Genomic DNA, 12,909 nt, shown 5'->3' with positions numbered 1-12,909 from the left:
CAGGCACTTCCAGAACTGCATGGTGGAAAGGCTCCCCTTCAGTGCTGGGCACTCAGCTCCCAGGCAGGCCTTGCACACAGTAAGTACAGGAAAGGCCAGTGTGATACCTGCCTGCCTGCCCAGCCTCCCACTTGTCCGTTCCGAACAGCAACGGCTGGTAGGCTGGGCCCTCTCATGCGCTTGCCTGCTTACTCTCCAAGGCCACCTCAGCCCCTGGCACCCAGCACCTCCTGGCCAACCCCAGAGGCATAATTCACCTGCAGAGCTCATAGCTAGGGCTGCTGCAACAAACAGCTGTGCAAGCCTCTAAAGGGGAGGCAAAGATGTGAGAGGGCATCAGAGGAGGGAGGGAAGGAAAGAGGGACAGAGGCCAGTGTTGCCTGCAGCACCCTGACCATCATTCAAGGCACCCCAAGGTGCCACGGCACAATGGTTGAAAACCACTGGCATAATGCATTTTAAAAACCAGAAAGACTACTTATAAAAGTTCTTTTTGCAAGCCTCTTGTCACTATAATAGATATATATGAATGAATGAATTATTCTGGCCATAGACCAATACAGTGGATATGTATATTATTAGTTTTCTGTTGTATGTGGAACTAGTATGATTCCCAAAACTGCACCAAATAGTCTTTATAGCTGCTCTGTTTTACAACCAGCTAAGAAGGTGCTTTCTGCCAAATATTAAACATTGTCAAATTCATCCTGACCATTAACTTAGCTGTATCTTGTACTGCTTTATATTTCAGACTAGAAGATCTTGGCTTAAAGCAGTTTTCTGTAGCAGAGTTGTTTACCCGCATCTTTATTCCAACCTCCTTTTTGTTAGTGTGCATCTTACACCTACATTATTTCCATGACCGTTTCCTTGAACTCACGGATTTGAAAGCCATAATCAGCAAACAGGATAGTGCCATTTACAGGTAAAGCAAGCAGAGAAATGTTATTTCTTTCATTGTCACCAGGTTCTCAGCTTCTACTTCCCCAACCACCATATGGTTATATAGCTCTGATGTCTAAGCATGAACCTTATGTTGAAAGCTAAGCTGGCTTGCAGTCACCAAGAAATTGGGTAATAGACTGCTTAGAAATCTTGTGTTCTATAGACTTCTGTTGGCACAACTCACATACTTTTTAATAGATCCTTTCTGTTTGGTTATGCTACTTGGATAATGTTTTATTGTTTGGTATTGAGTGGGGAGACATCAAACAGGATTGTTAAGGAGGTTGGCCCTTTTAATCCAAGTAGCTGGAAGTCTAGTGGTACAATGCTGACAAGTGTTTGTTACTGAATGTTTTGTAATAATCCTTCAATAATCTTACTATTTCATTGGGACTGTTGGCAATATGTTCTTCCTCTGGTAAGACAGCTATGTTCCTTCATTCCTGTTTAACACTATTCTATTCTTTTCTCTCTCTTTCTCTAACTAATTTTCCTGCTGCCATCCCATGCATTCTTGTGCTTTCATCTCTCTCACCAAAGCCATGCCAAAGTCAATGGTCGTGTTTATCTGATAATAAATAGGTGGGTATTCCAATCTTTCCTTTCCTAACAAAATGTTTCTTTTACTTGCTTGCTTACATTTTCACTCGGAAGCGAGGGCGGGGGCAGAGAGAAATATCAGGCTATATATTAACCTCAAATAAAACAATCCTAGTGCTCAATTTTTCCAATGAGAAAAGAACTTATTGGTCAACACAATAGAGTTCTAAGTCTGAGAGTTCTCCCATTTTTAAACGCTGTGAGTACAATGATTCACTTTAAATGATATCCAAATTGAAAAAGTTCAATCAATTTTATTTGCATCTAGACATGTAAAACACAATTGTCTGAGTAAACTTAGTTCATCAGCACACAGTAGTGTCTGTGCACACTTTTGCTCATCTCAGTTGGCACCAGACTTCAGTGAGCCCTTAGAACAGTGCTGTTGATGGGCTCCTGGCCAATGTAAACCTGGCTCCCCATGTTTCTATCCCTGCATCCCCCACCCCCAGCATTGTTGCAGCAGGTGCTACTGCCACCCACCATTCACCTCCACTTGTCCACACACGAGAGAGGTGGACAAGTAGAGTTGAAAACTACAGCAGCAGTAAATGATAGCAAGACATTAAATGAGACACTCCTCTTTTATCAAAGACTACAATTTCCAGAGTAGTTTAACAATCCTTCTTCCCAGACAGCTCTGGAAATTGTAGCTCTCGGAGAAGAATAGAGGCAGCCTAATAACTCTCAGCATCCTTAACAAACTACAGCTCTTAGAATTCTTTGGAGGAATCCATAACTATTAAAAGTAATAGCATAGTGCTTTAAGTTGTCCTAATACAATGTGAAGAAGCAATGAGAAGTATCAGGTTTGGTATGGGCACCTAGAAATTTGTTTAATGCTGAATGGTTCCTGTTTGGGGTAATTCGGGAAATGGACCTTGAGGTTTTGTATGACTGCCCATGTCCATTGGCCAGTGATCCAGCAGGCGCATTATGCACTAGCTGTAATCTCCAGTCATCCCCCTCTAGCTAGCGTTTGGAAGCAACAGTAGGCAAGGTTCTAGAAAACAGATAGTTGGTTGCACTCCTGCATGTGCCTTGTCCACACCTCGAAGCCCCAGTGATAATAATGGATCCCAAACAATATAACATGATGGTGTGCTAGACACCTCATCAGGCAACTGAGGTGTAAAGATTGGAGCAAAAGCGAGTGATTTTATCTTCAAAGTGCCTTGTAAATTTGTCGCAGCAGGCTTGTGTGGGTATGAGAGTTAGGAAGTGGTGTTCCTTTGTATACAATGGCATCTCAGGAACCTGAAAAAAACCTGCTGGTTATGGACGCAAGTCTCTTCTAAATAAGTGACATTGATTCTGATGTTGGCATGTATATCAGTATAACAATAGAGCAAAATATGGTGGGCTGATGCTCATATTTGAATAAAATACTTTTAATGTCCATGTCATAATCAGACATGAATTGAAAAACTTGAAAATAGTTGAACATATGTTGACAGCTACTTTAGGACAGCATTTTTATTGCTAATGGTTTTGGCTCATATATAGAACAGATGGAGGTTTTTTCCCTTCTATAATTTGCATAGTAATTGTACAGATTTGCTGAAACTTCTTTGTCTGCCAATTACCTTGCTTAGTTATATGCCTCCTTCCCATTGCAATACCTCTAACCCATGGCCCCCTCCCACTGCCCTGAATCATAGGGACCCTCCAAAGTGGAATTCAAGGTGACTGAAAAGACTGTTGTTGAAAAGGAAAATTAGCAAACCCCCTCCCCTTTAGAGGACAAGTGTTTTGGGGGCATTTTTTAACTCTTTGGGTATCAGCCTGTATTCTTAATATCTCTTATCATGATAATTGGTCAGAGATAGAAGAAAGAGAAGCTTGTACTTCTATGAATTATTAATACTTCAGAACTCTGTTACAACTCATATATATATATAATTACAAATGCAAGGATAGAAAACCATTCAAAGAGGAGTTCTTTAAACATCTGCTTTCTTAAACCATCTTTACTCCGTCAAATATTTTATGTGTTGCATTCAAGAGAAAATGATGTTATATCTTGGCTACAAGAGTGCATCAAAGCAACACCATTATGATAAGCTTACCCTAGCAATACTGAAGAATTGTGGAAGGCAGGAAGGGGACAGTTATCATGAAATATCAAGTGTAAAATATCTTATGAACTGAACCTGACTTTTTCTGAATTTGTACTTGGTACCAGCATTTTCATATGCCAGTTTCTCCTCTCCCCCATTCCTACACTTTCACATGCTCACTAAGTTGCTGAAGAAAAAAATGGTGGTAAGGGTTTAGGCTGTCTGTTAGTCGTTCCTGCAGATGTCAGATCTTGGATGTGTATGTTCATACACACATATATAAACACACACAAACTGAACCAAAGGCAGCATCTTCTAAGCAGTTCCTCACTCTGCATGATGAGTACTTCTAAGCATTGCTTGAGTCTGCTTTGCTGACTCTGGGAAATGTAATACTTTATAAGCCTCCTGGCTTAGTTTCCGTGATTAAGAAACTGCAATTTACAGACTTCCTGTCGACAGTGGAGGGGTCTAGGATTTCCAGAATCATTTATTGTAGGAGGGAAGATTCCTTGTTTTGGTTTGGTTTTTGGAAACGCAGCTGCTATCTCTTCTCTACCACCCCACCCCACCCCACAACTTTTGAAAGGGGTAGGAGGGAAACTAGTAAATGAGTGGCAGTGAAGGAGATCTCCCAGGTTGGGTTTTCTAAACTTTGGGGGGATTTGGAGGGGGAAATCCAGAATTTTATTGAGAATTCTTGAGAAAGGTTTGGAAAGACCTGGTTCATTTTGAATTGAGATAGGTGGACTTCACCTGATGCAGTGCTGAAAATTTCCAGGTGTTGTTATTTTTTTAAACTGTCCACCATCAATTAATGAGAAAATAAATTGCATTTAAAAATTATGTAGCTGGGGCAAGAGAGGAGAGAGGTTCGGTGAAATGCTCACGGGTTGGGTCTGGGTTTTTGCTTACCTTAATTTTGAGATGGCCAATGGATTATGTGAGTGTCCTTTCTTTCTACAATGCATCTCCCTGGCAGGTTGCAGCTTTTCCAAGTGCCTGTGTTTCCTTCAAAAACACCATGATGTCCTCAACTGGGCTTTCCTGTAAGTGTGGGAAGCTGAGCGGGCTGTTGACAGTGCTCCTAACAGTTGTTTATTGTTGATTTTTAAATGGCATGTGTGTTTGCTTGGTGTAGTTTTTTGTTTTTGTTTTAATGGTCAGAACGACAGCTCTTAAAAACGAAGGCAGTGAGCACACCAATCCAGGGGCACTTGGTAGCCAACCTTCCCGGCTTCCCGCACTTTAATTAAAGCTCAGGGGAAGGCGTTGTAAGGTAACTCCTCCCATGGTGCTTTTTCAGATCAGGAAACGCAGGCAGCCAGGGATGCTCCAGAGCACTGGAGAAGTGTTTAATGGAAAGGAAATTACACACACCACTCTCGGATACCTCACAAGGATAAGGTAAGCTCAATCCCACAGCCAACAAAAATATAAAGACATTTTAAAGGACTCTCAGAATAGACAGGGTAAGAAAGGTTTTGAGAAGGTGGAGGATAGTCTAGTCTCTCCTAACTAGCTCCGACAGAAAATAGTGCATTCCACACTTTAGACAGTAAGCAAGCTACATAAAACAGTCCCTTAAATTATTTGTATTTCACTAAATTTACTTAGGTCTACCTCCTAGTTGGATATTGTTAATGTGACGCAGCTTTTGCCTTGGAGCCTAGCACTCTGTTGTTTCTCAATCATTTCACACAAAGCAAACTGCTGGTGGTCGTGGTAGATGGGACATATGAGATCTTTAGAGGCAAGGATGTTGCTTCATCAGTGTGCTGCTATCTCTGAAGTTCCTAGCTCAGGAGATTTGGTGTGTCTTTGATTCTGTTGCTCCTTGGTTGCTGGGCTCTAGCTCAGTGTCACGGCCCAGATCTGGCGATTCTGTGAATGGTCCTACTGACTCAGCAGACCCCTTATCCTCCTGGGTCAGTGTCCAAGCCACTGTTGGTAGTCTGGACAACAGTGCTCTCGATAAATCCAGATCACTAGCACTTGTATTTTACATCTTGCTAGATCAGTGCAACAGCTTTTGCTCAGTAATTACAATCCTTTCTGGGGTGTGTGTGTGTGTGTTCGTGTTCCTCTGAAATTAAGATATTTACATAATATTTACTTAAGTAGGCCGTGTGGTTAGCATGCTGTTCTCTAGGATCCTGAGCACATGTGACAGTAAGTGGCACAGAAATCAGTCAATTGCTTTTGTGTAACATCAAAGCGTGACCTTTAGAATATTGACAGTGCCAACTTTTGGAATTAGGAGAATTGGGAAAAGAAGTCACCAAGCCATTCTAAGCTACTCATGACATTCTGGCCCAGCTCATAATAGGCTTTCTATGGCACCCCATTCTCTGCCTTCAGACAGTCTTTCATTACTGGCCCTACCATTCTTACAGAGAATAGAGGTCCAGTTGGAGGAAAGGCAGGCAGCAGCAACAAATGGCCCAACATTAAGAACTGAAGGCTCATGCGCAGTTTTGCCTATGGGAAACCTGAGCAATGGTGTTTTTAGTACCTTTCTGGCCCATCCTTTGAGCTAGGAACCCTTAGGAATCCTTCCCAAGGTCTCTGGGGTACACTGAATAATATTTAGCAGGTATTTTTTTATCTCTTTTGAAAATAGTTGTCATAGAAAATTACTTCTATGAGAATGAATACTAAAATTCTGAATACATTGTATGATCTTACGTACCTTGACAAGCTGAATAAAGTTCATAAATAGAGATAAATTTAATGTCTTGATTCAAGTCTTAGCTCATTATTTGAAAGGCATCTTGTGTTCATTTATAGCTATGTTGCAAATTTAAAGTATACTGTTCATGTTTTACTATTAGCATTTAAATATAATGGTTAAATGATTAGGTATTTTTGAAATAAGTAGAAAAAAATCAACAACATGCTAATTCTGCAAAAATGAAAGATAACTTTGGCTTCCTAAATAAAGCTCAACAACTCTGACAATGGGTAGATCACTGTCAGTTTTTTAGTACTGTGAGTAGATCGCAGACTCTTGGAAGTTGGACACCCCAATATATATCATATCCAAGGCCATTTACTTATTTGTGGCATTGAGTTGTCCTGAGTCTTTCATAAGGTATGTAGGCAGCAGAGTAAAATATCAAGGGATATCTTTAACTCTAAAGGACTCTCTATTAGAGCTGAAAGGACACCCAAGCTTTCTTTTAGAAAGAGAAACTAATAGTACAGCATCACCTTCCTGGCTGAAATATCTTCAAACTGAGGTTTGAATCAGGGACCAATTGGCTGTCATCTGTATAGCAAGTTTACTATAATTACTAACATAAAAATAAAATGTTTTCCTTACCTTTATGTAACGCTGAAACTAGGCAGCCAATCCCATTTTCTTAGGGAAGAAGGTAAATTTGATCATAAGTAGTGTTACCAGAATGCACCTCCAAAATACTTTATAGCTTACTAGTAACATTTCCATTTTCCACATCAGTAGAAACACCTTCAATTGATGTTTCCTGTTTTCAACTCTTTATATTGATTTTTAACCATAGAATTCTTGAAAGTGTAGCTGAGACGGTGTGAAGAACTGGTTCAAGATTATATGCTACCTGAATTTTGAACTGAATAAACAGACTTGCTTACTTGCAAATGGAAAATTTTGCCATTTGAATCTTTTGTTTTTTACATCAGCTTTTGTTTTTTACAAATATGTAAATATATTCAGAGTTGGACTAGTGTAACTTATTTGAAAGAATTTGCTTGCATAATGTAAGAATGGTGAATGAAAAGTTTCTTTGAAAATGTAGTAAGCACTTTCCATCTTGTTAAAAGCACTCTTTTAATGCCAGGATGGCATGCTCCTGGCATCTGAAGGCTGACACAGATGGATTAAGAGAATGCTAGTGAGTTATATGGCATGATGTCTTTATCTCTGACCTTCTTCTGTAACTCCTCTGTTCTCATTTCCTTTTTTTTCTTTCTGTTTCAATTACTTTGAGCAGCATCAAGAAAAAATTACCAATCCGCCAAAATGAGTAAGTCCCCATGTGAAGTCATGAAATGCTTGCTGTTAAAACATGTCATTTCATGCTTCTACATCTTAAACTTTGACCATTTTTTCCTCTGCGGGGGAAATGTCAAGTTTAGGTGGCAATATCACTAATTACTAAAGCAAATAATTAGCGTCAAAGTGTCAGATAATTGCTTCTATGGTATGATACCATGTGGAGTTTCCTAAACAGTGTTTGACCCATTTATTCATGTGCTCCTTGTTTGTTTTGCTGTATGAAATCAGAAGATTGTTTCTTGTATTGCAACTGCTTGGTTTGCTGACATGCCTACTTTATCTACCAATAGGCTGGTTCATCAAGATGGAAGCCTGCCTGATATCACAATGATGAATTTAAATGCCAGTTTTGGAAAGGAACAGGAGAACATTTTACGAGAGCAGGAAAATGTGTTACAAGAGCAGGAAAAAAATGAGCAGGAAAACGTTTTACAAGAGCAAGAAAACATTTTACAAGGGCCGGAAAAAATGTACCAAGAGCAGGAAAATATGTTCCAAGAACCGGAACAATGCATAATGGAAAGGAGGGAGAAAAGAGATATGGAAGAAGGGCATGAAAAAGAAGAGGAGGAAGTGGATGAGGAGGAAGAAGAAGAAGATGATGATGAATCGGAGACAGAAGATATATCAGGTAGTTTGTGGAGAGAGTCTCAACTTGGTCAATTTTGTTTTACTATTGATTGAAGGTCATTCATCTGGGATACATGTAATACATTCCCTCTATTTCTTATTTAAGTATTCTGATACTCACAGACTATACAAATGGGGAGAAGGGGGAATAAGCAGACTTGGGTTCACCCTGACGTTTGCAGGTGCTCAAGAAGTCTTTAAAAAAAAACCTTGAGAGGTAGGCAAAACAACATTAGAGACCCGTAAGGACTCAAATGTTATCCCAATGTGATTAAGTTGTGTTGAAACTTGGCTCAATATACTTTGGTTCCTAGTGCCTTTTTCATTGCAGGAGTGAATGGCAACTCTTCAAACCTACTTCTTGTCTTATGCTCTGGAATTCTGTTTCTGAGGAATGTCAACTGCATTCTGTCATAAAATTAGGAATAAACACATTTGGCAGGAAAAATTGACACTTTGGGGATCTATGAATGACTTCAAATGAATCTCAATCACATTTTCCCTTAATTAAGAATTATAGCTGGTTTTAATATTGTTTTATTCTGAGGAAGAAAAGTTATATTCAGAGGGGGGAAAATGCCTCCCCTTTTATATTTCCAACAGAAGATAAAAGTAGCCCTGTTCACAAAGCCAAAAATAAGTTTCATCATTATGTTTGACTTGTCTTTGCAGATTTAAGAAACAAATGGCATTTGGTAATTGATCGCCTCACCGTACTTTTCTTGAAATTTCTCGAATGCTTTCATAAACTGCAAGTTTTTGTGTGGTGGCTTTTGGAACTGCACATTATCAAAATTGTCTCATCATATATTATCTGGGTCACAGTCAAAGAGGCAAGTAAATAATGGATGTGTCATCAGTTTTTCTTTCAGTAGCAACTGAATTCAAAAACAAGGATGTTTTTGCATTTCTGAAATGTTGGTTTGGTTGGTTTATTAGACGTGTATTCTTCCTGTCCACTAAATGATGTAAAACACTACACTTGTCCCTAAAAGGTGCACATGAAACATAATTCAAACTTCAAAATGTAAACTTCAAAACTATATTTGATATTTTGAAGTTTTGCATGCAAATTGAAATTCAGTTTGTTCCAGCTCTATCCGATTCAGTAAACCAAGCTACCCAAATTGCTTAACTACTTTAATATACTATTGCAAAAAGCCTCCCCTTCCCCTAATCATCTTAGCCCAAACTTGGCCTTGAGCTCTTGCCATGGCCACCCTTTGACTACTGCACCTTTCCCCTTGCTTTCCTTTCTTGCATCTTAGCAATGCTGAGCTTTTACCCCAAATCACCACTGATCACATAGAACATTCCCTTCAACATCCAGCACAAGTATTTTTTTTTTTTAAATCATATTTATTAGAATTTCCAATAATATAGAAAAATAACAGAAAAGAGAAGATAGAATACATTTAGAGCCTTACTTTCGTTATCTTCTTTCTAGGACTCCCTCCTCCCCCCCCCGACTGTATTCCCCTTTCATTAATTTGGTTCCACAAGCTCTCACTCCCATTTTAAAACTTAATATGTTTAACCCATTAACCAATTTAAATTATACAATTTTATCATCATCCCTCATCATTAACAGAAAAAGAAAAAAGATTTTTCCCCAAGATCAACCCCAATTTCCTTCCACGAATTCCCTTTTTTTTAAACATGCCAAATCAAAATACCATAATATACAAAAGTTATATAAAGAAATAGAAGATAAAAAGTATAAGAAGTTTCAAAAAGATGGTTACATTAGCCTTTGGATTCCAAAACTCCCCCTTCCCTTCCCCGGTTTGAATTCCACATGTCCATCAGTCTATATGTTGTCAGCCTGGAGATCTCAAGTCCATGGCCAGATTTTTCCCATTCCACCTTGCCGGTTTTCTTTTAATTTGTTTATTTTAATAATGTTTAACTTCAAAAATCCAGTCTAATAGATGCCTTTAATTTCCTTGGTCTTTGCTGCTCCTCCCATTGTTCTTTCCGTGTCGTAGTTAGTCCTTTGTTCTTTTTATTCCTTACTTTCTCAGGTTTCTTGTCTTGTTCAGCTGCTAAAACGTTCTTATTCCGAAATCTGGTATCTCTACAGAGGTTTGTTGTTCAGGAACAAAAACTTACGTCCAGTCCCTTCCTTTCTTCAATAGAAAATTCTATTGTCTCCTTTTAATGTAAACACCTCTGTAGACAAAATACTATGTCAGTTTTGCAGCTTTCCCAGAAGATAAGTCCTGTGCGAATCCCAGAGTGATTTTCCACATACGACCACTTGTAATGTCCCGAAACCCCTCTAGGGGGATTGTAGTAACTTTATATCCTCTAATCCAAAAGTCAAATTGTTGTTCCTTATTTTCCGACAGTTTATATCCATATTGTGTCAAATTGTAACAGAATTAGCCAGCAAAGTCCTTGTAACAAAGTCCTCTTTATATTCTCCAGCTTTGACAGCTACTTTGACAGCTGTCAAAGTCTCCGTCTCTCTTCGCCAGGTTCTACGAATCGCCCCGGTTCCCAGGGGGGGTTGCATTTTCCCTCTCACCCTCCACTCTTCTCCTCCAGCACGATTCTTGTAATTTCCCTTCGTGGAAATAATGATTTTTGTCAGCAATAAACTTCTCTTTCGATCTTGGTTACCCAGTCCTTGTTTTAGAATGTTTACAATCAGGGGGGGGGACTGACTTCCTTTTTAGATCCCCCCCCGCTCGTGCCGAATCCGAAAAAAATTTCTTTTTTTCTCCTTTTGTACCCGGTTTCCCAATTACTCACGGGTTGTTGTTGATAGTCCGAATTTCCAATGGAAGAAGTCAGCGCTCTCCGTCGAATGGCATGCGGCTGCGCTCGGCAGGGGAAGCAATGGACTCAAAGCACCACGCCACTCCCCGGCACCCGATCCGAAGCCTTTAAAAAGGCTCCTTCACGAGTCGGGAGGGCGCTAGCGGTGCCAGCCGAGTCCCCATGTCCACGGGCTCCGTGCCCGTGGTTTTTGAGGGTCCCCGCGTCGCCGGCGCGGTAGGACCCAGCCCCTGCCGAGCAGACTCCCTCCGGAGCTCGGAGGGAGTCCGCCATTCGGCGATGGCGCCAACCCGGAAGTCCCAACATCCAGCACAAGTAGCTTGTCCTTACTTCGGAAAGCTCTCCGCACCCTTTCTCATCTTTATCTTTATGCTACTGTTTCACATTAAACCCCAGCCTATAATTCTTGATTCTTCCAAGACTCCCACCCTTAGCCGATCTACTCTCCTGCTATCTTAAACGTTTCAATGCTCTCTCTTTTGCTGCTTCCTTATGCTTTGAATTCCTTTTCAGAATGTTTTAGCACAAGCTAGCATAATAAAACTTCTCAAAATGTTGTCAAGTAATTAATATATTTTCTCATTTTGTGCTTACAGGTTTCCCTCCTTAACTATGTGTTTGTGATTGCCTGGGCTTTTGCTTTGCCATATTCTCAGTTCCGCCCACTGGCATCCAGTGTCTGCACTGTTTGGACCTGTGTAATTATCATCTGCAAAATGTTGTATCAGCTTGGAACTATTAACCCTGAAATGTTTTCTGTCAACTGTACAATGGCAAGTAGTAGCTATCTAATATTTAAAAAGTAAAATAGAGTTGTTTAAAATAAATAATTTAGCAATTTGTGGATCAACAAGAATGGAGACAGGCCCTTCTTTCTCACGTGAGAAGTTAGTCAAGTTATTTCCCCCAAATCAGGATATATCTCAGTGAATTTCTGAATCAATCACACATCCTGCCAAGTATTCAATTTGTTCGCTGTATGTATATTTGATGACACTGGTGCTTCCTGTATGATGGAGAGGCCCCAGTTGAACCTCTCCTAGCACTGATGGAGCTACTTCATTGTCTGCTTCTTTTCAGTCTCAGCTGTTAGTGGCAGATGCCTTAATGTTGCTTTATAAAGTCGATGATGAAACCTTTTTCAGATGCCTGGGTTGCTCAGCTCTGTTCAGTGGCAAATTTATATTTTGGGGGCCCTTAACAACCAGCAAAGAGGTCTGGATAACCACTGTTACCTTCCTCAGTGGAGTCGCTCCATGACATATCACTACATTTTTATTTTTTAAAAATTAACTACTACATCTCAGATTTTGAATAAAATTGCTGCACTGGATTATCACTGGTTTGAATAAAAATTTCCTATGTCTTATAGTTTTCAAGTTACTGAGGGGGAGATGAAAATTATGGGAATGTTATATACATGCATGATGCATTGTAGAATGATTTGTGTCATGTGACTCAAGTTGGGTCTACTAGACCCTAACTTTTTCAGCAATGTGGACTAAAGTTGCTTCTGGGGCCCCTCTGGGATTAGGGGCCCTGAAGCTAAAGCTTCATGGTAGTTTCATAGGAGATCTGTCCCTGGCTCTGTTCAATCAAAGCATCCTCCTTGAAGAAGTCAAACTAAAACGTATCTCTCTTTTTTCATTTTAGCCTAATACAACTAAGCCTCTAGAAGACATAAATGAATCACTACTTTACAGAAAGCCCATTGATCCAACTGAGTGGGTTGGATTGAGAAAGTCTTATCCACTTCTTGTATATCTGAGGGTAATTATTATTACTTGTTCTCTGTTGAATTTATTTTCAGTCTCAATAAATTATTTTCAGACAGTACAGCCGCTGAGTTGT

General features: G+C 39.8%; 1 protein-coding gene across 8 annotated transcripts in view; it reads left to right on the top strand.

Moving 5' to 3' along the window:
* The window catches only part of PIEZO2 (piezo type mechanosensitive ion channel component 2), a 215,677-nt gene that overhangs the window by 156,347 nt on the left and 46,421 nt on the right, over nucleotides 1–12,909 (top strand). For 5 of the 8 annotated variants that reach the window (XM_081014065.1, XM_081014064.1, XM_081014062.1 and 2 more), the window contains exons 17-22: nucleotides 752–925; nucleotides 1,486–1,527; nucleotides 7,935–8,275; nucleotides 8,947–9,107; nucleotides 11,655–11,831; nucleotides 12,712–12,828. In XM_081014065.1, coding sequence (XP_080870191.1) covers nucleotides 752–925; nucleotides 1,486–1,527; nucleotides 7,935–8,275; nucleotides 8,947–9,107; nucleotides 11,655–11,831; nucleotides 12,712–12,828 — 1,012 coding nt within the window. The remainder of the gene's footprint in view (nucleotides 1–751; nucleotides 926–1,485; nucleotides 1,528–7,934; nucleotides 8,276–8,946; nucleotides 9,108–11,654; nucleotides 11,832–12,711; nucleotides 12,829–12,909) is intronic. The other 3 variants (XM_081014068.1, XM_081014067.1, XM_081014063.1) reach the window with 1 other exon arrangement.

This window comes from Podarcis pityusensis, assembly GCF_964106645.2.
Source record: "Podarcis pityusensis genome assembly, chromosome: 7".
In the NCBI taxonomy this organism is placed as follows: Eukaryota; Metazoa; Chordata; class Lepidosauria; order Squamata; family Lacertidae; genus Podarcis; species Podarcis pityusensis.
This window is presented reverse-complemented; position numbering and strand designations above follow the sequence as displayed.